At 39.0% G+C, this 26,390-nt stretch overlaps 1 protein-coding gene across 2 annotated transcripts in view; it reads right to left on the reverse strand.

Annotated features, from left to right (window-relative positions):
* RELN (reelin) overlaps positions 1-22,018 on the reverse strand; it is a 447,102-nt gene extending 425,084 nt beyond the window's left edge. For both annotated transcript variants that reach the window (XM_069462478.1, XM_069462477.1), the window contains exon 1: positions 21,509-22,018. In XM_069462478.1, the coding sequence (XP_069318579.1) occupies positions 21,509-21,734 (226 nt within the window). In that variant the 5' untranslated portion in view covers positions 21,735-22,018. The remainder of the gene's footprint in view (positions 1-21,508) is intronic.
* Between the last annotated feature and the right edge of the window lie 4,372 nt (positions 22,019-26,390).

Here is a 26,390-nt window from a genome sequence, read left to right on the forward strand (position 1 = left end):
TCGTGGATATAAGCTCACTTCCGGATTCCAGCTATCCCCAGGCAGATTTGAGGGGTTGTGGGTGGGAGCAGCACTAGGTTGGGGAACAAAGGCACTTCTAACTATATCTCTTTTATTTCTTCTAAAGATTTGAGAAACTATGGTAAATATTAACATTTTTTACATTGGGTGGCAATGCACAGACATTAAAGCAGTCTTTTTGTTTTCTCTATGTTTGAAATATTTCATAATAAATATAAAGAAAAGAAAAAATAACCCTGTCAAGTGGGTATTAACATTTCCCTTGTCAGATGAGGAAAACTAGTGTACGGACAGGTTAAGTGATTTGTCATGCAAAGTCACAGTAATCACAAGTTGTAGATACAGGACTCAAACTTTGACTATTAATCACTAAGAAAGATCCAAATATTAATTCCTTAGTCTGGATATTGTGGTAGACTTATTATGCTACTCACAAAAAGAGAAGCAAAAGAGATTGGAGTAAATCTTTTCTTCTGTGATCAATGTCAATCTAAACATATCAATGATTAATTTCCCAAATAGTGGTCTGAAAATGACAAGATGAATTACGCCCAATTTGAAGATCAAGCTGGGTCTTTCTTCTAGACCAGAGGTTGCAGAAAGAGGATCTTTCCAGCATCAACCACCACCACGTGACGATATATCACCTGGAACAATAATATCTCACCCATCCAGATGGCTCCCTTAGGGCAAAATCTACAATTACCACAATTTTCACTCCTGGGAGTCCATTAAATAAATTATTTAAATGGTTGCACCTAAATTTTGGTCTGTCTAAAAGCATTAGAAACTTTCAATTTACTTTCCCCTTTTTGTGATCCAAAGTAAAATCACTGACACAGGCACTTCTGCCATTTCATTCATCTTTATACATAGGTGCCACTTTACAGTCCCCAAGTCATTCTCAAATACTTTAGTTTACTTAATCCTCCATAGAATGGGACAACTGGAACAGTGCTGCTATGTGAGGCCAGTATGGTATGTGTGTGGGCACACAGATATGGTCAGGGACTCCAAGCTAGAAATCGGGGCATGCATGCCAGTTCCCCCAGTTACAGCTGAATAAGAATTTGGACAAGTCACCTGCTCTTTCTGAACTTCTGTTTTGCGATCTCTATTTTTTTTTTTAAGTCAAGTGCAGCCAAGTGCAGTAGTGAGGAGGGGGGAAAGTAGTAGAACAAGGAGTTCAATCTGTTACTGACTGTGAACAACTGTGATCTCTAAAATAAGGACGATAACACTACCTCACAAATTTATTGTGAGGAACAAATAAAATAATTTGTATGAAGTAATAATGAAAACTGCAAAGCATTGTAAAAAAAAAAAGTAAAGTATTATATACATAAAAATGTCATTAAAAATACATTTTCATGTAAACTCACTGTGCTTTTTAAACTTGTGGCCAGAGAACCTTTATTTCTTTCATACACCTTAGGGCCAAGATTTTTCAAACTTGTTGCCTTATGACATCTATTTTTAAATCAAAATGATAGGAATTTTTAAAATGTTGCTTGTAAACATATTCATAGGCTACCTAGCACAAAGTGCATCAAATAATGTAATAAATTAATATATCACAAAAAATGTGAAAAAAAACTAAGAACTCAAAATCAGTGAAGTGCCCACAAGAAGAAAATGATTGCCCCAAGCAATTTTATCAACATACTTGGTAGAAAATACACTACAGAGTGGCCTTTTGAAATGACAGTTTAAATAAAGAAAACTGAATACTATAGCATCATATTCATGAAATCATGTCTTTGAATGGAAACAACATAATGAAACCATCATTTTTATATATATTTTAAGGAGCCTGCCACATATTTTGGTTCTTGGTCTCTTTATATCTTAGAGGCTAGGACTCAATTCCAAATAATCCATTTGATCTTAGAAAATTTATCTTGACACTAATGGCAATGATTACACATTTATTTGCATAAACAAATGACATGTCAAAATGGCTGAAGGCAAGGAGAATGTCTTAAAATTCTGTCTAACGTGAACTCAGAAACAAAAGAACTGGAAGAAGAGTGTATTGGATTATCTCAGAGATGGTGCTTGGAACACCGAGTGCCCTTTCGTCAATTGGTTTGACGTCCAGGTCTGCAGGCACCAGCAGTTGCTGTGGAGGACCAGCTGGTGGCCAGTAAGAAATAACTGAGGAGGACCAGAGGAACCCATTGTGTGATAGCAATGAGCGGCTGGCCCCACTCTCAAATATTCCAGCAGAGAATCAGTGTTGGCAGAACTGCCAAAAACACTTTCCTTGCACAACTAAACAAAGCCCTTCAAGATGAGATGGAACCATTGCCATAGGATGGTTTGGACAGAGTCTCTACAGCTATAGTGTTTTCATTAATAATGTGATTAATTCAAAGTTGTACATTTTATTAAGTCAGAAAACAAGGAAAAGTTGAAGAATCATCTTTAAAATAAATATATAATGAAGAAAAAAAGGAAACTAAAAGTATGACAGAAATATTAAAAGGTAAGTAAATGTAAAAAAAGAAATGAAATCTCACTGAAAGATGCAACAAGGCAAAGGCTATTACTGCTTCCTTATTCAAATCTAATCTAACCATCTAGCAATTCTTGTCACTAAGCTACTCCTATAATCCATTTGCAAATAAAGATAAGAGGCACTCGACTATAATATTAAGAGCTAGTTAGAGAAGATGGAAACTAAACCCATAAGATGTCTTTTTTTAAATGATCATCCAAAATGCTCAAGGATGTCAAATTTTTACATTCTGCCTAACAATAACCAAAAAAATTATGGATAAAACTTTATAACATTTAAAAGAATTTGATATGGGCTGGGCACAGTGGCTCACACCTGTAATCCTAGCACTTTGGGAGGCCGAAGGTGGGAGGATCACTTTGAGGCCAGGAGTTCAAGATCAGCCTGGGCAACATAATGAGACCCCATCTCTAAAAAAAAAGAAAAAAAATTAGCCAGGCATGGTGGCACAGGCTTGTAGTCCCAGCAACTCAGGAGGCTGAGGCAGTAGGATTGCTTGAGATCAGGAGTTCAAGGTTGCAGAAAGCTATGATCTCACCACTGCACTCCAGCCTGAGTGACAGAGATCCTGTCTCAAAAAAAAAAAAAAAAAAAACCCAGGAATAATATAAGTACCTCCCTCACAAGGTTCTCCTGAGAATGAGTTAATTCCACAAAGGGTTTGGAGGTTAAGAGAAAGGGCCAGCACATGGTGAGAGCTCAATTAATTGAGCTATTCTTATGGTATCACATCTCTTGTGAGTATTCCTATTGCTGTCATAAAATGGAGGGGTTTGCATTCACAAAAGATAAGCTTTTAAAATTAATAAACTGGTTTTTTTAATTTTTAATTTTTTTATTTTTTTGTAGAGATGTGGCCTCATTATGTTGCCCAAGCTAGTCTTAAACTCCTAGGCTCAAGTGATCCTCCTGCCTCAGAACTCCCAAAGTACTGGGATCACAGGAGCGAGCGACCACACCCAGCCTAAGCTGGGGTTTTTAAACTCCTCCAATTAAGCTATTCCAAAATTTCATGCCCTAATGGAAACAAATTTTATTCAACAAATGTAAAATTAAGTTGTTGTGGCCCCTTTCTAGTTTGTATATAATCTGCCTTTTTCCTCCATCCTGCCCTAAACACTTTGAGTGCCTTAAAAATACTTCTTAAAAATAAAGAAAATTAACCTACAAAATTATTTTTAAAAGCATTCAGAGTTAAATAAGATGTCTAGCTATTAATACAAAATATATAAAAATCAATAGCATTCCTATATACTAGAATGGCCAATTAGAAGATATAATCAAAAAGATCACTTGTACTATAGAATAGAATACTTGGGAATTATGGGAGAAAAATGTTCTATTCAATAAATGATATTGGGAAAACTGGCAGAAAATATAGGAAAAAATTAAATCAGTATCACTCTTCTTAGACATAAATAAATTTCAAATGAATTTGAGAGTTAAGTGCAAAAACCAAACATTATAAAAGTACTAGGAGAAAAGGATATGAGAATGCTTTTGTAATCTGAGGGTTCAGGAAGCTTTTCTATGCATAATACTGAAGGCAGAAACCATACAACACAATAGCAGCTAATATTCACCAGCTTACCATATACCAAGCATACATTATCTCATTTATTGTCATGTCATTATGATGTAAGTCTTCATTTTACACATAAAGGAGACAAAGAGGTTAAGTATCTTTAAAGAAAGGAGACTCAGGTTAAGTAACTTTCATATCAGTGCATACAGTCCTTCCTCATTATTCACAGATTCCTTATTTGTGAATTTATTTGTAACTCCAAAATCAATATTTGCAGTCATTTGCAAACATATGCATGCAGAGCGGCAAAAAATTTGAGTCATCCAATATGCAACATTCCCAGCTGAGGTCAAACAAGGCTGCTTTCTTTTTTCAGCTTTCATACTGTAGTGTCCTTTTCACTATCTACTTAGTGCCACATTTTTGCATTCTTGGTGATTTCACTGTTTACTAATGGCTCCCAGGCATAGTGCTGAAGTGCTGTCTAGAGTTCCTAAGTACAAGAAGGTTGTGATGGGCTTTACACCATATCAGAGGATTTCACTGGATCTCAGAACTTCTAAATCTTCCCAACAACTTCTCCGGTATTTCTCAGAATGACAGAGCAAACAGGTATGGCACTGGCACTGTCCCACTGAGAAGCACTGACAAGGCTGGAATCAGCCAAGGTATGGGCAGATCCCATATCACAATTGTCATCGGTCACCTGGTCTCTGTTTGGAATAGAGGGTCATCCATTCAGGATTCCTGAAGTTTGACATTACTAGATTTAGGAAAAGATACAGCATCACTGTCAGACAGACGCTTACAAGAAAAAAATGAGATGAGAGCTCAGAGCAGCAGGAATAGTTTGAGAGCTAAATTAGAAAGAATAAGAAACCAACCCAGTTTACATTTCATATGTGTTCCCTTTCTGGCTTATTAATATTTTCTTTGATAAAGAGATAGATGCTTTGCACACAGCTGATGTGTGTGGGCATAAGATTATGTAAAAGGGCTGTCCAGAAAGTATCCAGCCATGGATACAATGAATACAATGGCTGGATACTTTTCAGACAGCGTGTGTGTGTGTGTGTGTGTGTGTGTGTACGTGTGCTACAAGATTAAATTGAAATGCTTTTATGATTGACACCAGAAAAGAGTAATCAATCAGCAAAAGACTGCATTCATGATGTCAGCAGTTACTCTGAACCAGTTGGGTTTCACAGTTGAAAATATTAGAATCCCAAAAAGAATTCTGTACAGGAGAGTGAACCTGTTGAAAGAGGCAAAGTTCTCCTGAAAGCTTAAGTAAAGGCATCTGGCAACCACAGCAATCAGTAGCAATAATCCAATCCATATGGTGCATGAAACAGCTGTTTCAGTAGCATTTCTAACAGTGGCTAAGACAAAGCAGGGAATGGCAGAGGTTACTGGAACAATAGAGTGCTGTGTGGTCCTAGGGGAACCCCTGGCTACACGAGAAAAGAAACATAAACAAATGAGATCAGTCCACCAAAAATGCACTGGAGTTATTATAATCCATAATTTAAAATATAGTAAGATAGGGAAAATATTTATGTGAATATTTACCCAGGATCTGATTGATAAAAGACTCTAAGCACAAAAGCAATTATGACAGAACAAAAAAAACAAAGATATGCCTGTTCATAAAGTTATTAACATGATACACATATAAAAATTCAGGATGAAAATAAAAATAAAACCACAACTTGGGGAAAGAATTTTGCCAAACTTTGAAAGACATTCAAAGATATTCCTCATAATGTTTATGAATGAAAACACCTAAGATGTCATTTATAAATTTTTAAATTATGCCACAGCCATACAACAGAATATTATTCAGCCACTAAAATTGTATTTTTGAGAATTGTCAATATCACAAACATATAATGTTAAGAGAAAAAAGATTATAAATCCTGTGATTGTAAATAGAGATCTATTTACTCACAGGAAAATATACCAAAATGTATGTAATCATAATGACAATATTTGACATTATTTTCTGCGCCGGGCCTTGCATTGCACTTTATATGCAATATCTCATTGAAAGTTCAAAACAACCTCATGTGATAGGCATATCATCACTCCTATTTTTCACAAGAGAAAGCTGAGCCACAGAGAGGTGAGGTCACTTGTCCAAGGCCACATAGCTTAAAAGTGCAAAGCCTGGAAATGAACTCAGCCAGGGTGTTTCCTGAGCTTGTGTGCTATCCACCACCACAACTCCCTAAGAGTTAAGTTTCCTCTGGTTTAAAGGCTCATAAATTAAAGTATCCAAATACGTTATGAATAGAGTGAGATTTTTTTTTCTATCTTATTTATAAGAGTTGAGCAACTCTCACTAACAACTCCTGAAAACATTCGTGTCGATATCCGCAAGTTTGGTGCCTCTAATACTGTCATTCCATTTTTGTGTGTTTTCTGTAAGGTTATTACGTATCTGTTGAACATGGAGCCAAGCTATTTTGGTCTCTGTCCTTCCCATTACTTATTCCCATTCAGATGAAAATTTAAATACAAACTAGCTACCCATTCATCAAGATGGCTTCAAATTTATTTATGGTGCAGCACAGATAAGCTTCTGGGAGTAAGTACTTAAAATCTATTATAGTTTCTATTAATAATTGTAGTCACTAATTGCTATGAGAACTTTTTTAGATATGCTAACATATAGTTAAAGTAAAGCCAATCCAACAAACTACTATAAATAGCTTTCCATAGCCTCACAGAAGACATGAGAATTTTGTAAATTCGAAGAATGGGGAAAGTAGAAACATGGTTTTCAGAATTTTTTTAAAACATTGTTATCATCGATCCAAAAAGCCAAAATTCAGAAATTGTACTAAAAAATCTATCTTTGTAAATGCTCTTCTTGTTTAAATTATTTTGAAATTACCACTGTTAGACACCAATTTTAGCTATAACTGATATTAGACAGGAATCCCAATGCTATTTTTGCTCACTGATTCATTAAATAAAAATGTCTAAGTGTCTTCCTTCTGTGTGCCAGGCACTGCCAGCAAACAAAACAGACAAAAATCCCTGCCTTGGTGGGGTTTTAAGGCATTTGTACTGATGGCACACAGAAAGGGAACAAGGTAAATAGCAAAACATAGACATGATGATGACAGCAATGAGGAAAAATAAAGCAATCAAGGGAGCCATGGGTCCTGGGAGAAGGGGACCGCAGCTTTAAACAGTGCGGTCAGGGAAGACCTCGCTGAGGGTCACCGACGGTCAACTAAGGACCTGTGTCAGGAAGAGAACAGCATGAGGCTATCTAAGGAAAGGCACACTGGACAGGGCAAGAGCGAGTACAAAGGCCTACTGTGTTCGAAGAACAACAGCGAAAAACAGCACTTATGCTTTCAATGGAGGAATAGAGGAAAGCAGTAAAATAGTAGGTCAGAAAAGTAACTGGGGAGCCAGGTGCTCCAGGGCCTTACAGGCCACAGGGAGGACTTTACCTTTTTCTCAAACAGAGAAGGGGAGCAACTAAAGGTATTGATAGAATGACCACATACTTTATTATTTCAAATTCTGGCATTTTTGTTGGTAAAAATGCTAAACTGGATGGGACACTGGGAACACAGAGGAAGACCAGGGCTGTTCCGGGGAAATTAGTGGAATGTACGGTTGTCTTAGGCATGGAGCAGAGGGGTGACATAATTTTGGTTTCAACTAGATCACTCAGACTGCTAAGCAGTTGTAGGACTAGCATGAAGGTAAGCAAGGGTTAAGCAAGGAAAGTGATTAGAAGCCTGCTGCAACACCCAGGTGAGAGGTGGTTATGGCAGTGGCAGATTCCAGGTGTTGTTTTAATGCAAAGTCAACAGGACTTAGGGATGGAGCTGATGCACAGCATTAGAGAAAAAAGATTTGGGGATTAAACAATTGTAGGGACTGAGTTGGCACTAATAGAGTTGGGAAGATTCCACAAGGAGCTGGTGTAGGGGTGTCAGGGTGAGAGGAGACAAGAAGCTCCAACAGACATCCAAGTGGCAATACTCAGTGGCAGTAAGACACAGTAGGCATAAGACAGAGAGTCATTTGGGAGTCACCAGTGTGTAGGTGGCACTTAAAGCATTAGAATGGATGACATCTCTAGGGAGAGGGAGCAGATAAAAAAGAAGAAAGAAGAAAGGACAGAGTCTTTGGGTGCCTTAACACTACAGAGACAGGGAAGAGAGGAAGAAAGAGCAAATGAAGCTGAGAAGCAGAAGCCAGGAACGTAGGAAGAAACCAGGAGAGTGTGAAATCCCAAAGCCAGATGATAAAAGCATGTCAGAGAAAAGGGAGTGATCAACTGTGACAAGTGTCGTTTTGGTCCTGGTAAGCTGAAGACTGAGAAAAGTTTTCTGACATCTTCCTAGTGAGTATAGGGATGGTTTTTCTATAGCAGTAAGTGAAGGCAGAGGCATGTACTCATTCATTTACCTTTGACATTCCCCTGCAGGGTGTTAAGTGTAAGATCCCTGGCAGTTTGAAGTGAAGAGGAGCAGACACAATCCCAGAGAATCTGAGCTTCTTTTACGTGGATAGGCAATCTGTACTGCACTGTGCAACTTTCAGAAAAGGAGACATTTCCATAAAAGTACAAGAACATAATGAATCACTTTTAGGCTATATCTATATGTACGATAAGAGGACAATCCTGCCATACCCCACTCTAGGCCAATGAGACTCATGGTCCCAGGAATCTGTATCTAGAATTCAATGGAACAAGAAAGAAGCTGGAGAGGGTGCATCCCACCAGTGAGGCCAGGGAAGCCTGTCTGTCCACAGGTTCCTACCACCAAGATTCCTTTAGCAGTTGTCCACTCCCTCCTCCTTGAGATATCGTCATCATTTCTGAGTCTAATGTTGGGACTTTCCTTCCAAACATTAACCCTAACCCACCTCCTTCTAATAAAGTCCCTTAGTCCAAGTTAATCAGAGCTGGTTTCTGTTGCTGGCACCCAGAGTACCTGGCACACCTGCCACTCTCCAAGCTGGTAGCTAATAAAACTCATAATTTTCCACGCTGGGTGAATTTTCCAAGTTAAGTAAAAATAAAGATTTAGAGGCCATGATCACACTGGCAAAATAAAAGCTTAATACTCCAATCACCATCTTTAAATTCTGATTGTAAATGTTTCTTTCACTGATAAAATATTTAAGGAGAAACACTCTTTTTTATTCAAATAAAAAACATTTGTTTTAAATTAATGAACATCTTTTTTATTTAAGATTTTTTAAAAATTTATAACAAGAATACAATCCATAGTTAAGTATAGTAACCATGTTATACAATAGATCTCTTGAATTTATTCCTCTTATCTAACTGAAATTTTGTATCTTTTGACCAATACTTTCCCAGACACCGGTAACCATAATTCTACTTTCTACTTCTATGAGTTCAACATTTTTAGATTCCACATACGAGTGAAATCATGTAGTATTTGTCTTTCTGTGCCTGGCTTATTTCATTAACATAGTGTCCTCCAAGTTCATCCATGTTGTCACAAATGACAAGATTTCTTTCTTTTTTAAAGGGTGAATAATATTTCATTAATAGCTGTTTCTATAGGATGGCAACCAAGCCTGCACTCATTGAAAGTTTCCTACTTTATATGTTTGTGGGGCTTCCGTGTTGTGCATTATGTCGCAGAAACACTTAGGAATGCCTGGTAAGCTAGAACAGGACAAACTTGTTTTGATAAGCAAAAATCATTGAGCAAGGCAAGTCAAACCAATGAGCATTATTTTAACAATCGTGAAGAGTCTGATCTCTAGAGCATTTGCACTTTATTTCAATGAATACAGATGGCTATCCCTTGGGTACTCATTAGTGATACCAATTCTGAATCTTCATTTATTATCATTTTCTATGTGTTTAAAATATTTCAAGATTTATTTGGAATTGAAGTGTCTGCTTCAGTTTCTGTTGACAGTCCAGCATAAACCATTTATATTTGATAGAAATATTCAAAAAATGTTCATACCTGCATCAGGTCAGATCACCAGGTAAGCAGTCTCATGGCTTCCTACCCCACCCACCCTTGAGGCTCACAGATTTTCCCATTAGAGCTTCGACTTAGCACAGCCCATCAGAGAATGCTAACGGGAGAAATGATCAAGTTTATCAGGACTGAGAAAAGAAAACATCTATCTGTGGAACTTCCCTACATTTTCTTGGCTACTTTTTTATATCGGCTACTGTCCTTTGAGTTATTAAAGTCCAATGAGGCAGATTTTTCTCTCCTAGTGAAACATGAGCTTACCTTCAGGCCCTCTGAGAACCTCTGTGGGTTCCGAACAAGCTCTCAGCCAGACTGTCCTCCACCCTCTGATTCAAATTCTACCACCGGTCAGTGGATCTTCGTTCAGATCTGATGGCAAACTTTGGAATAAACCGTAACAGTGACAAATCAGGAAACTTTCCTATACTAACAGAGTGCAAGACAAGGGCAGTCCCCACTTCTCCTCACTTGGCACTGACAGCTCTCCCACATTGCTTCCCTCCTCACCTGGTTGCCATGAAATCTAGAACTTGGTTCTGTCCTCCATGCAAGAGCTGAACTATTTGGAGGCAAGGGGAGGGAGGATGCTGACCAGTTGCTCTTTTTCTCTCATTCAAATGAGCTCAATAAAATGTGATTTTTAAAGATCTGATCCACATACGAAAAACAACTCCACAAAGACAAGTACACAGCAAACGTTATCCCATTGGTTTTGATATCACTGTAAGAGCAGAACTTTGAGCGGTGAGCAGGTCAGACTGCAGAAAGCTCTGGGTTATTACTAAGGGCTTTCATCGTGTGCCACGTCACTCGCTTTCGCAGGCTGTACCTGCAGACTGATAACACTAAAGGAACTTCCTAATGAAAGGAATATATAACAAATAGATGAATTTCTACAATTATCTTTTACAATGCCCCTCTCCACCTAAATTCTTAATTCTCCTTTTGTATTCAGGTCCTACTTGGTTCTATTAGTAAGTCAGAAAACAAATTTCTTATTTACTTTGAAATCTTAATAAAAATTATATTATCAAAATGTTAAAAATAAATTTGAATGAAATTTGTAAATCACTTTTTTGTATTTTTATTTGTCACCATATTTTGAAGGCATGTTAACTCTTTCAGGCCAGTAGTATACCAGATATCTTTGTGTTTTATCTGCAAGACAATGTCTAGACAAAGAACTATGGATTTAGGATTATGAAATCGAGCCTTGTTGGCATGGATATAAGCTTTCTGGTTTGATTCTGCAATCTATATTTTAAATAACAAAATTAGCTTTTACTTTTCCTTGTTTTCTCTTTCTTGAAATGACTTTTATTACTTAATATTTTTCCTTTCCTGAAATAATCATTTATAAAAATAAATGCATGGTTAAAAGTATCGATTCTGGAGCAAGACTGACAGAAGTCCTGCACTGCAGCCTTGACATCCTGAGCAAAGCACTTAACCTTCCTGTGACTCGATTTTTGCATCCATAGAAGTGGGATAACAGTACCTTCCTTATGTGTTTTTGTGGAATTACATGAATTAATATATGTAAAGCATTTAGATCAGTGCCTAGCACATATTAAGTCAGGCTTTAGAGTTTGCTACTGTTATGGTTGTTGTAATTAATTTACTCAAAAGTCCTTGAATTGCCTTTTTTTTCAGGTAGTATCAGTGCTTAGAATGGGAAGGGGAACCCATTTTTTCTAAGAGCCTAGAACCAACTAATTTCCTTGTAGTTCTCCATCACAAACACTGGACATATAACATTTTTTGCAGGATGAGAATGCAGGAAGTGTTTATGCAAGAAAAGGAAGTGTGAAAAAAATTGGAGCTATGACCATGGGATATCTCAACATTCATAACAAAGGTGGCGTAAACTAAAAGATTACATGTTCCTGAAGGTAAGATTGAGATGTCTGTTTCCTCTGGCAATATGTAACAAGCAAAAGAAATGACAAGCTTGGATTTGGTCCTAGAGGCTGAGCCAGACATAACAAACAAGGTTAAGGTTGGAGCAGAGCTCACATTCACAACCAGGACACACATCTAGGTATTTTAAATGTCAACAGGATTTACATATGGTGACACTGCATTTTAGAGAGATAGGAGAGTCAGGAAATAAAGTTCAGTGAGGGAAACTAACAACCATAAATTGTCAGTATGTAAGAAACTCCAGAAATTGGAGGTCAGGCACAGGGCACTTTCTCAAAGCATAACTAGAAAAGTTAACATAAAATTCACTATCTTAACCACCTGAAAAAGTAGCACACCTTAAGGGATAATTTTGAAAATATATTGTTAAAAATGTCTTAGGAAACATCAAATTTACCAAAAGCAATTCAATGAGAGGACCAGAACAATTCAGAGTTTGATACAAGAACCATGACTGACCTAAAAGTGAATGTTAACTGGGTCATCTGTGTGTTCAGATGAAACACATATCAATTAGGATCACATTCAACTATAACTAACAGAAACATGACTTAACAGGAGTAATTTTTCTTACAATACAAGAAGTCTGCACATTATTCCAGGGCTAGTATTGCTGCCTAAGGAAATAAATAAGGATCTAGGCTCCCTCTAAACTTCTAATCCACCACCCTTAGCATGTGGCCATTATCTTCAAGGTCACAAGGTGGCTGTATCACCTCCTAGCTAGAAAAAACAGGAAAGGGTAGGGAAAAAAAGCAAATGCCTGCCCAGTCGTTTGTTGAATCCCCTGTATCAATTTTATCAAGAAACTTCCTGAAGACCCCAACTAATGACTTCCACTTCATATCGCTGAAGTACACAGAGCTGCAAGGGGCCATGGAGGTGCATGTTTTTAACGAGACACACAGTCGATCTGAACAAAATCAGTAAGGAAGGGAGTCCTAGTAATGACTGGTTAGACAACAATCAATATATGACACAAAATGAGGCATTATGGACTCTAGAAACAGGGCAATCTTCCTTCAGTATTGTCCAGGGAAGAGGATGCCAACCAGACCAGCTGACATGAGTTGGATGGAGAAACTTCCATAAATTCTGGAATCTGCCATTGAGATCATCTAAGTCCATGCTTCCAAACAATCTACTAATAGTCATTTGACTACTCATATAAACTTTTCTAAGGTGGACAGACAGAACGCACTGGCCAGCCAATGCCTTGCCCTGAGAAGCATAATTTTCACCGTAAATGAACCAGCTTTTCAGTTCATCACCTAACCACCACTTGCGAACTTGTATCTCTCCAGTCAGTCCCTGAGGGCCTGGCAAACTCTGGATCTACTATCAAAATCCATCTCTCTCAATTCTAATTTGGCTGAAATAGTTTTATATTTTAAAATTATTTTGCATATGGTTGTATACATACATATTATAGAATTTGACAACATATATTAAACTATTTTTACTTATCTTGTCATCTTTCCTAAACTACCGCCTAAACTCACAGAACTTTGGTTTTTATCATGACCATCAACCAAGGAAAAATACCCAATTTAGGAACAGGAAGGTTTGACTTAGAAATTGGCTAAATCAACAAAAATTTTGGTTGGATTGGAGGCATAGCAATTAACTCAATTATGCCTGTAGGCAAGTCATACATTTATTTTGACTGGAAAGTACTTTCTGAGCATACATAGTGGTGATGCATTGATTTTTTTTCCTACCTTTGTGACCCTCTTCAATATATTCAACCTGAAATTCCCCTTGAAATGTGCCATATATTGACAAGGTACAAAATGAACAGGCATGGGTGAACAGCTCTTATCTCTATATGCCATCCTTGTCTCACATTGGGTGATTGTATCAGATGATAATAACTACTATTTAGTAACCATCTACTGTGTGTCAGGTGATCTGTATGCTTATCTTGTTTAATAATTGCAACTCTGAAATATGGAATGAGGAAATTGAGGCTCAGAGAGGACAGGTAACTTGCTGCAGGCATCTGGCTAATAAGTGGCAGAGAAGACATGCACACCCGTCTACCTGCTGCAAAAGCTTGAACTCTTCCCACCACATCACTGTGCCTCTCCGGACTTCTCTTGTCAGCGTAAGCCTGAGCCGCTAGCCATGGAATCTTTGCGTTTTTGAGCTGGAACAGGCATTAGAGGTCACATGATACAAAACAATTAAACAGATTCTGTTCAAGAAAGGCTATAGGACTTACTCCAAACTACACACTTGTTTTCTTGCCTCCCGAGCTAGTGTTCTTTGCCTTATACCACAATGATCCCCTTTTTGGTCTCTGTTGAGTGCCAGCTACCTAAAAAGGTGGAATCACTATCTTGGTAGTTACACACCTATAATTATGAGCTTTGCCAATGAGACCAGCATGTCAAGGAGATAACTTGAGGTGACTGAGGTGATGATGAAGACAGGTCTTTATCAATTTACTACAAGGATTCGGAAGCACTCAGGCATTCAAGATATTTCCCAATTTGAGTTGCTTTTTGGATTCAAACTAATTCATGTACAGTTTTCAAATTTCTAAAGCACTGCCACCTGGTATATATATGTGTTTCTGTGCTCAAACTTCAGATTCTGCAGTTTGACCACATAACTGACAGTGGGGAAAGCAGCTAACTCAGAATTAAACAACTATAGGCTTCAAAGTTCTAAGAGATTTTGCAGTGTAGGAGGAGGGAACCACTTTTCTATTAGAAATAATTGACCCACAATTTTGGTTTTTTAAAAAAAGCACAAATGCATGAGATGTCATGAAAAGATAAAACCGTTTTTTTTAAAGACAGCAATATACACGCCTACCTACCCACTTCTATTGTCACAAATAGCCAATGAATATAATGGTTGATATAAATGTACTGATATTTTTCACATCATAGTCAGAGGAGGAGAAATGAGGAGAGGTGATAATAACGGGAAACCTGAAGGAAAGAAAGAAAAAGAGAAAGAATAAAAAGAGAAAATGAACGAGCTGTGAAGCAAAAAGACAAAGGCAGAGGAGAGGAAAAGCAAGGACCTGTTCGTTACCTGGAGTGGAAGGGAGCAAAGCAGGAAAGAAAGAAAATTTAGGAGGAGGAGGCAGAAAGCAGGTGAGAGGGACAGGGATAAGACAGAAAGGCAATTCTGAGGTGGGTGCAGAAATTATTGGTAAACTATTATCATTCCTTCTCAGGTCACTTGGTTTGTGGGCACCAATATATATCAGTAATCAGTGCTATTTGAAACATTTGTCACCTTTCTTATCATTTAAAAGAATCCTTTAAATCAACACATTTTTCTTTTTTAAAAAAAAAAAGGTCTCACTATGTTGCCCAGGCTGGTCTCCCACTCCTGGACTCAAGTGATCCTCCTGCCTCAGCCTTTTGAGTAGCTGGAATTTACAGGGATGCAGGCACCACCACATCCAGCTATAATAAAATTTTATTTTGTTTCCAACATAAAAGTTTTATTTTTCTAAGGGAAGCTGATTCAGCATTAAAAGATAACCTGGGTTTTAACGTTTACTTTGGAAACTCAGAGTTCCAAAAACTATCTCTTTGTGCAATTCTATGCTATTTAATTACTTTAGCTTTGTGTTGTCGTTGTTGTTTTGGAGTGGCTTAGGGCTTTCTCATACCACAAATCGATATTTGTACATTTGTACTGATCCACCCCCGCTCCCCCCACCACACCCTCAAATCCATTTGCTATAGTTGGGTCCTACAGGGGATAGAATAAAAAAGAAAAAATACATATGTATAGTTTTAGAGAAGCACACATTTTTTAAATAATTCGTTAACCCATAGGCATGGCATTCAACCCTTCAGAAGCTCTGCCTTCAATGAGATGGGCATGGCAGGTGATCGTGGTGAAAATTACTCTCTGAGCCACATAATTGACACCAAAGTGAGATTCCCTCATGCTAAATGTCCTGAGAGCCAAAAATTTTTTTTAATACACCATTCCTGTGCTTGAATGCTCATTGTGGGATCGTCATATTTGAAAATTCAATTCCAGTTTTTGAAATTGTACTTTTAAAACTTTTTTGTTTAAAGTTAATGAAATTGAAATAATACACTTTGGTTATTTTTTTAATGACTCTAAAATCAGATGGAAGGGGTGGATTATTCAGTCTAGTGTTTTCTGAAACCAAAATATTTAGAGGAATCAATTTCCCTTTTTATGTCTTAAGTCATTACCCAGACACAGCCTAAATCATTTCTCTCTGTTCATAGTGAACTTACCCACTCCAACCACTTTGCCTTCCTTCTTATCCATTTTTTCTATTTCTACACAACATGAAGAACCTTATATTTTTGTGTAAGTATATACAGAAGTCTTTTAAAATGCAAATGTTCAAAAAGTGTGGTCACTCTATTTATGCTTTTCAAATGTAAAAGCTACTTGAAATAAAGGTGTCATCACATCAGCAACTATTTGTGAAGATTAAAGACATAATAAGTTTCAGGTAACATTTGAAATAATCAGAAAAACAATTATGGCTTAAATGCAATCTATCCTAAGTAATTGATGATGTGAGGCTCCCAGCTCATTCTATAAAGTTGAACAATTCCCAAGAAGCAAAAAAAAAAAAAAAAACAAAGACAGATTTCAGATATTTTCTTTTGAACAAAACTAATATATAAAATATTTGAAAGTCAGTAATATTGACTTTAAGATCTTATTAAAATATCTATCCCTCTCTTTTTAAAGATGAAAAGAAAAATTTATTGGAATAAGACATTTCTATAAAAATATGATTACAATGATACAACTTTCCCATTTTATTCTTTAACATATTTAATGAAAATAAAAATAATAATTTAAAATAAAGATTCACAAAAATTGGAAGGAAATATTCTAATTAAATAATACCTAGCAATGTAGTGCTATGAATAAGAATTTCTTCCTAAAAGAAATGTTTTGAATTATGATTCTAAAGACCTGATTTTTTAGTTTAAAATTGGAATTGGAATTCATACAGGGAATACCAATTACATGAAGCAAGATTTATATGACTTAAGAAACAATCTGAACCACATCAGTAAAATATGTTTGAAATAAATTGTAGAGAGTAAGATGAAATATGTGACAAGTAGAGCAAAATGCTTTAAAATGCCCAATTTTCATAGTCATATATAAGCAGGACACAGCTGCAGTTCACTTATGAATTGCATTTGACGAATAATTCTGAGAGTTTAAATACACTGACTCCAGAGTCTGAGATGTATAAAGGATAAATAACCACACACTTGATCAACAACACAGTTACTTTAGCAATAGCAAATTACTTTAGATCAAATGATGAAATCACTCCTTTGAAAGGAATTGTATCTAGAATATATTTCCAAAAAATTTTTCTGACATAGATATCTTTCCTGAATGTAAAGGTCATCACCTTGTACTTCCTTTGAATAGTGATTTTTCAATTGCAACTAGCTGATTTCAGAACACATGTGCTATTACAATCCTACTAGTGATGGTTAAAACAAAGTGCCCTCAGTACTTGATCCTGATTATACCTTTTTTAAGGCAAATGTTTAGGTTTAGCAGTAGGAAATTGATTTTCCTACCTACCCCATGATATGATTGAAAAAACAATGGAGTGGAAATGTAGCATGAAAAAACTACCAATAGTGATACTGGATTTACAAAATACAACAAAATTTCCCTTTGAAAGCATCACGACAGGATGCATCACCAATTCAGTCTACCAAAGACATAATTTTTTCCCTCAGTCGATATTTTATAGTATATCTCTCACTGTGAAAGGAATATTTCCCCCACTTTATGCCACCATAATAACAGGGATTCTAGTCCATTTAGAAATTCAGGTATATTGTCTCACCAAAGCTCAAGTATTTGGGGCAGACTCATTTATTCATGCTGGCTTTCATTTACAATGGTTTTTTGCTTTTTTCTAATAGCTGACCTCTCTGATGGTGACTGAATAAAGCCAATCTTCTAAGTGGGCAGGTCCTTGTTGACATGATTTCCTGGGTATCTCAAAGTCTTTCTATCCCAAAATATATTTTCGGCCTGCTTAGTGATGCCAAAGTCATTTTAAGCAAAAAATGGAAAACACCTTTCTCCAGTTTTAAGTAAAATTGTGGGGGAATTTAATAAAGACAAGTCACATCCACTATAAATGTGATTGAGGCACAGGCAGAGGAGTTGCAAACAAAAATGGTAGATGGGTATCCATGGGGGGGCGGTAAGGAAGAGGGAGTATCATGGGAGAAGAAAGGTGCAGACTTCAACTCAACTGTCACGTGATTCACAATACTGCCCTGGTATCTAGGAGGAGCAGTGAATTGCCAGGTATGGTCCAAAATGAGAAATGGCCACCTGACTGGACCATGTAGGTTCCCATTTCCCATCATTTGCCAACTTTCTACCAAAAAAACTCGGGGTTTGGAGCTGAGAAACCACACTGGAGAAACTGACCATATCTTAAGATTTGTGGAAATAAAAAAGGAAATTCTAGAAAAAAAAATGTTCTGACCCTGAGACCTTTCTATTAATAATTCAACATCATGTATATGAGACCTCTATTTGCTGAGCTTCTATACTGTGTGTACTCGTGGAAAGGGATCCTGGTTCATTGTGACTAACAACGCCATCTCAAGAGAGTCATAGACAACATAGCTTAAAAGATATAGAAGATGAGAACAAAGATACCAAATGACAACATTTAACTGAGAGATGAGAACCCATTAGATATAACCATGCATCATTTATAGTTGCCAATACTGAAAATAGGTGGATATACTACTTAACATTAAGTATCTGTGACAATTCTTTACACCCACAAGCTTCAAATTCTTTAGTACTATGTTTTTGTCTTTATTTTTGTCAAAGAGTTTTTCTATAGGAATCTTTAAATATGACACATACAAGGACCCATCATTTTGAACCACTTTTATTCTAGACGGACATTTGCTTCCCCATGTCACACTGCAAGCTGTGTCATACAGCCCAAGTCTCAGAGGGCAGCTGACTCATCTGCAGTAATAATGCTGTACGTTAGGTGTTGTACACACCACCTCTACCTCAATGCATTCTTTCAGGTAAAAAAAAAAAAAAAAGTCACAGCCATCAGCTCTGCACCCAAACACCATTCATCCAAATACTGAGTCAATGTTAATTGTAGATAAGACTGGTTTGCTTTGACACAACTGCTACATTTTAAAGATTTAGAAAGCTAGAAATAAAGTCTCAAGCTAACATTTTACAGATTTCTTAGCTTAAGTAGACTTTTTGGCAGAATGACCTTCCATTTGATCACATAGCAAAATGAGCCAACCACAAGAGTCTATTAGGTTAAGTTTTCCTACGAGCAGTTCAATTTTTACAGATGCTATAGAATTAATTTTTAAAATTCATTTTCAAAAGTCTAAAAGGAAAAGAGACATAAATAAGAATCATTTCATTTTTAAACATTTCTTCTACGTGTAGAACATTTTACAAGAAATCTCTTACTGAAAGCCTGTAGCTACAACTAGTTCCAAAATCTAAATGTTTGATAAAACAGGTAACAGGAATTTAAAATCTGTCACTATTCTCAAAGTTTTTATAATAATTTGACCTTTCATAACTTAATTAAAGAAAATAAAATTTCTCTACTTTTTCTGGTGGCAGAAAAGAGGTGGAAATTGAGACTCCCCACCCCCCCACCCCCTCAACGTCCAACTTGAAGTATTACACTTTTCTCTGACTGTCATCCATTCCCTTCCAAACTTAAAGATGTGATTATCGTCAGTCTTAGGTTGACTTAGATTTGCTAACTTTATAGCAAAAGTAAAGAGTATATTGTATTTTGTTGTTTTTATTTAAATTTTCTATGCTAGCACCTCACAAAGGATGTAGAAAACAGAGGGGTAAAAATAAGGCTTTGTGTCATCACTTGGTCTTCCACCACAACCTAACAATCATACCTTTCAGACCCGCCCGGGCTCACTTACCACTCTCAGAGCCAGTAACGGGTAAGCACCTTTGCTAAGGGGCACACTACGCTTTGGGCTCAATCAATCAATCAGTCTTTGGGCTGGGTCTGGGTTGCCACCGTATTGGCTGGTCCTTCTGCCTAAGGATTCTCATGACCTCAGAAAAGCACCAGATGGTTCTTGGGAAGAGAGTGCAGTAAGCATTTTTATTAAATAAGGGACTAGTTATAGAAAATTAATTTTTAAAAATTAATCTAAAATTCCACCAAATTAAACTTCTGCTTTACAGACAAGGCTGCCACCATGCCACAAGAAAGTTGTAAAAGCAGTTTAAAACCTCTAGGAAACATGTATTTAGGCTAAAGATTTTAGAGCAGATGTGAAGGATTGTTTTTTTAAATAGAAAACTCTAAGGATTCTTATAGTTTTTATATGCTTGTCTATCTTATACGTCAGCACCCCACAGATTATCTCCTGCATGTTAGCCTACTAGAGATAGAAACTATAACCCGAGCTTTCTGAGTGATAGTTTCTATTTGGTTAAATATAAATATTTTTGTGTTAAAATTCTAATTAAATAGTGCCTGTCTCTGCTTGAAAGCTCCATAGAAGTGAAATGTTCCGAAGTCCTGGCAGAAACACAGAAAATAGACAATATTTTTATTTTTTTGCAAATTCAATTTACTAGCTTAAAATATTAAAAACATGCACTGCATAAAATTATATTTCTTGGAGCTAAATTTTTCTTCAATAACGTTTCATTGTGATGAAGGACTGCATGATGACTCCTTTTTAAAAAGTACCTTTAAATTATAAGGGGCTTCCAGCCTCTACCTGGCAATTAAAGCTGTGCAGATAAAAACAAAGTCATTAATGAACATCACAAAGATAATTCTAACAACAAGCACCTTGTTAAAAGTAAGAGAGGAAACAGAAAAATCATCAATTACTGACATTTTAAATGACACTTTAAAAAGAATAGAGAGCTGGAAGTAGCCGCTCCATTTCAAGAGGGCTGTTTGACCCTGAATGAAACGAGAGGGACTCCTGGCTGGCGAGCAGCGGGAACTTTGCGGGGGGCGGGCAGCGCAGGGCAGGGCAGCCACCGACCTGGGCGCTTTCATCTGTCACCAGCCTGTTCGCAAAGCCCAGGGATAGCCCCAACACCACCCGGGGATCCATACGGGGACCGGGAGCAGGACAAAGGTCTGAAATCGAAGTACTGGGGTTAGGGAAACAAGAAGCGCAGGTTCATTCAACGTCCCAGCTGCAAGAACAGGGAGCGAGTGGGAGAAGATGTCGATCCCCCCAAATTCTCAGACGTTTAGCACAAGCACCAGCTCATTACGCGGAGATGCGTTAGGGGAGGTGGGGTGGAGAATAAACCCCAATTCACGACTCCATTCTCCACTAACTTTGTTCTCTCTCCCTCAACAGAGCGCAACGTTGGGGTAAGGGTTGTCATGGTTTTTGCTTAAATGGCCCCTTGGAAGACGGAAAGGGATAAAAAGCTGCGCTCGCGGGCGCACCGGGGCGGCGGCGAGCGCGGAGATGCTGTGGTACCTACCATGGTATTCTTGTCCCGGTACGTAGTAGGTGGGGTTGCCCGCAATGTGCAGGGAAATAAGCACCTCGCCCTGCTCCCCATCCCCTTCCAGCTCCCCGTGGTGGGTGCACAGGAAAAAGAAGGGCGAAAAGCGGGGGTAATAGCCCACCGCCGCGCGCGCCCTCAGCGTCGCCCCCAGCAACAGCGCCAGGACGAAAGTCCGCGGGGCCCAGCAACTGCGCTCCATGCCGCCGCCGCCGCCGTCGCGCGCCCCGCGCGCCGCTCGCTCATTCAGTTTTGGAGACGCCGGGACGGAGGAGCCACGCGGAGGGAAGGCGAGAAGGCGGCGGATGGGAGCAGAGCGGGCTCGGGAGCGGAGCCCCTCCGGGAAGTTCCTCGGGAGACGGCGGCTCCCAAAGTTACTTTGGGCCGCGGGAGCGCGGGGCCGGGGCTGCGGGCGCCGAGAGCGCGTCGTCCAACGCCTCCGTGCGCCGCCGCCGCCTCTGCGCGACGCCCCTCGGCCAGGCCTGGGAAAGCGCCCGCCCCCCTCCACACCTTCTTAAAGCCCCGGGCGCCGAGTCCCCCCCGCCGCCGCCACACGTGTCCCGGCCGCTCCCCCGCCCCCGCGCGCCGCCCCGCGCGCACCCGCCCGTCCCCCGCCCTCTCGGGCTGGCTTGGCGGCACCTAGCGCAGCGCGGGGCGCACGCCTCCCGGGAGCCCCGGCCCGCACCCCGTTCGCACGCGGGAGGGCGGGGCGGGGGCCGCTGTCGAGGGACTGGGAGCCCGCGAATCTACAGTGAGGGACGTACGCGCCCGGAGGGTGGGCTTCTCCCGCCCCGCTGTCCGAAGGAGAAGGCCAGCCCCTTTGGCCCTCAGATTTCCGTCTTTTTCCTGGGAGGATGCGCGAGGCAAGGAGAGGGGCGGCGGGGACGGGCGCTGGCGCCGGCTTCTTTGTCTGCGCCGGCTGCGCCCCACGCCCCTCGGGGCTCGCCTCCTCGCCTCCCGGGCGGCCCGCACTTGTTCTGGGGGTTCGCCCGCGGCCCCGAACCGCAAGGGGCCCCTGCGCTCCCCTCCCCTCCAGGGCCTCCCGCTGCCCCCGCCCGGCTTCTTGCAGCAGCGACAGAGCCTCATGTGTAGCCGGATTTAAAATGAGATTAAGCGAAAGTGGAATTGGCAGCCTCGAGTGGTGCCTGGAAATGGTGATTTGTGCTGCTCGCTTGTGGGGAATTGTGAGGCAGGAGGGCTGGCGCGCGCTCTGCGCTGGACTGTTCTGTTATTCATTGCTACTGGGTTCTTCGGGCGGAGATGGGTGTAGTAATTTTTTAAAGCAGTGTTTATTTCCCTTAAGTGTCAGTTATGACCAATGTCCCTGAAATGGGGGAGGGAAAAACGTTCAGGGGAGACGCTGGCAGCGGTGATTGAAGCGGGTGGTAACGAGCTGCTGCACAGGAGACTGCGGGGAAGTGAAATAATCCATAAACACGTTTTAACCGAGGACGGCTGGCAGGAGCCCGCGGCATCCGGAGATGGGGGCGCGGGGTTGCCAGGTTTTAATGCCTCTCCACACCCACCCTGGGCTTGCCACCAAGCCCGGATCAACCTGCACGTACAGAGATGAGTAGATTATAAAATTGGAAGGGATGGGGTCTTTGCCTGCATTTGGGGAGGGAATGTGAAAATCAGGGTCCAAGGGGAGACCTCTGTAGTTACCTCGTTGCAAAAGGAAGAGATTGTTATTCTTCCTGTTCCCCGAGCCAAGTTTAGACAGGTAGAAAGGGACCACTTCTAGCTTCCTTCTCGTTTCCCTTACTTCAAAATCCCCAAGGGCTCAACTGTGAGATATATGAATATCTCAATTGTTATATATCAATTGTTATTGATACATAATATATGAGATATATCAATTGTTATTACATTATATATATTGTTACACTGTATCTCTGTGCTGGGTGCAGGCTATGGGCGGTAGGTACTTTACCTCATTTAATCCTACACCACCTGGAGAGGCAAAAATTATTCCCAATTCACAAGGGAGAAAAGAGAAATGTTAATAACTTGCCCAAAGTCAGTGACAAAGGCTGCATACGAGGCAGCCTGGCTGGCTCCAAAGGATCTCAGGCAGACAATGTTTCCCCAAACGCAACTAGGAGGTGCAACTAGCAAGACTGTTAAAAGTCTTCCTGTCCAGTTATGTGAATATAGCCGAAGACAAAGTAAATCACTTCTAGAAAGAATCCAGAACTATTGAATGTTTTCAGTTAACACTTTTAAAATGTTTATTATGTGATGAGCACTGTCCTAAGTATTTTACATATATTAACTCATTTAATCCTCATAACAACACTATGGGAAAAGTACTGTTAATATCTTCATTTTACATATGATGAAACAAGCACAGAGAAGTTAAGTAACTTGTCCAAGGTCACACAGCTGATAAGTGAGAGCTGTGACTGGAACCCAAGTAGTTAAGAGTTCCAACACTTAACCACTGCAAATCACCTCTAAAGAATGCATATTAGTGGTGTTAGAGACAGGAGGATAGCTAGTCTTTATCAGATTACCTCATTTAATCCTTATATTCACCTGCAAAGTAGGTATAATTATCCTCATTTTTTTAGAGGAGAAAGTTAAGATTCATAGAAATGAAGTAACTTGTCTAAGAGCACTCGGTAAGAAGAGGAGCCTGGAATCAAGTCCTGCCGTGCTTGATCCCAAGGTCACTGCTTTAAATAAGCTGTCTTTATTGAACCTTCCCCAGGTTTGTAAGAAAAAAATTAAAAAATAAAAACCCCGTGTTTGGCAAAGCACTGACACTTGGTCCCGGACATAATAGGCACTTAATTCCCAGGAGGTCCCCTTGTTGCCATTGTGTAGCACATTCTATAAGAAGTATTCTTTCTACTACCTCTCACCATGACTTTGTTAACATTCGATATATGTGACCGTGCTTATTTTCCAAATTTTCCCCTTTTTTGTTCTTCCTTGACTTTTTACATTACTTTGATATTGCATTTGGATGACTTTTATACTCGTGGCTGTGAAGCAGGCTTGCATTTCTGGCTATAACCATGCAATTGTTCATAAATAGGCACAAAGACTGCTTAAGTAATGTACTGCCAGTCAAGAGAGAGGTAGATGTTGGCACATTCCACTTTACCGTCCTTTGGACTAACATGAGTACCTGTGCCCTTATAGTTCACACATCTCTGAGACTTTCCTGGTTGAGTCCAGTTCAATTATTATTAAAACTTTTTAATAATCTTTTAAAAAATCAGGAAAATACACCAGACACATATAAAATCATGTTGAACTGAAAGTAGCATCCTCTTAGTGGGCAATTTACTTGAAATCACACAGTAAAGTGGCAAACCAGGTTAGAAATCAATACTTCCAGTTTCCCAATCGGTGTGATAACCCTTGGACCTCACTTCTATTTAGTGAGCTATAATAAATATCTTCAAGAATATTTGTCTGGTTTACAAAATCTACAAACCTTCTGAACTAATGGAAAAATGGAGAAGTGCTTTTTAAGAAAAAGTGGTTTACGTCAAAAACATCTGCAAAAAATAAAAGGTAATGTCAAGGGTGAAAAATGAATAAACTTGTGAAAAAAGGACTTTAAAATGGGGATGAGATTTATTTTTAATTTAAAGAGCTTTGAAGTGGTAATTACTCTACCAAAAGAATTACACTAAGCATTCTTAGAAGATAAATCCATTTCTTCCTGATAAGTAGAAATTATTGCCTGTTACTTGAATAATCATAACACAGTGAGAATTAAATGTTGCTATATCAGATACATAACTTTTAAATTATTGGGAGGTGATGAATCTAAATGAAATACAAAAATGACATTAAATTACATTTAAAAGTTGCAAGAGTTCACTCACTGTCTGCCTCCCATTGATTTTTTTGAGCCAAAGTATCGAACATTTTGGTATATATTGGAAAAGAATCACTACTCTCATTTGCTATGTAAAAGTCAAACAGAAAGTCTATAAAATCAAAAAATATGTAAATATAAATATGGAGAGGGGGAACAAACTGAAGGCAGTTGACACTTTAGGCTTCAAAATGGTAACAAAATACCAAATAAGAACAAACCCCTTCCTTTCATAACAGCCAGTAAAACTTATAAGACCCATTACCTATAAGATGTGGTCCAGGATGGTGACATTGAGGCTCTCAAGCAAAAAACGTTTAGCTAAGTCTTTAGTGAATGAAATTTCACTGGGAAAGGTGGGATATTTGAGGATTGGCTCTGATACACATGTCCTGACAGAACATGTTACTTAATGCCACCCCAAATTAAAATACTGAGATGAGATAAACCATGGGTCAACAAAAGTCATTATATCATAAAATTTCTGAAAGAGAACCCAAATCTGCAACGCTAAAAACCCCTTTTCTTAAGCTTCTGTGCTTCCAGGGATTTGCACGTGCTCTTACCTCTCTCTGGAATGCCCTCCCCCTTTCTTATGCCCTAACTGTGTGCCCTCAGCCCTTCCCTCTGTCACCTCACTCCTCATTGGCTGGTACCAACTCTTGCTCCAAGTGTCCACTCAAACGTTTCTGCCTCTCAGAGAACTTTCCTGATCCTCCATCCTAAATTAGGTTCTCTAGAGCGGCACTACACAATATGGTAGTCCTAGCCCTAGTCCTAAATTAAATTTAAATTTAATTTAATTAAAAATTAAGTTCCTCTTGTCACATGAGCCACATTGCAGGTATCCAGTAGCCATATGTGGCTAGTAGCTACTGTATAGGATAGTGCAGACTTAGAGATTATTTCCATCACTGCAGTAAGTTCTATTGGACAGCACTGTTCTACATTAAAAAAGAGAATGAATGCTCAGTCACTAACACATTTATTCAATCATTCAATCAATATTTACTGAACACC

The sequence above is a fragment of the Eulemur rufifrons genome, chromosome 29 (genome assembly GCF_041146395.1).
Source record: "Eulemur rufifrons isolate Redbay chromosome 29, OSU_ERuf_1, whole genome shotgun sequence".
NCBI lineage: Eukaryota > Metazoa > Chordata > Mammalia > Primates > Lemuridae > Eulemur > Eulemur rufifrons.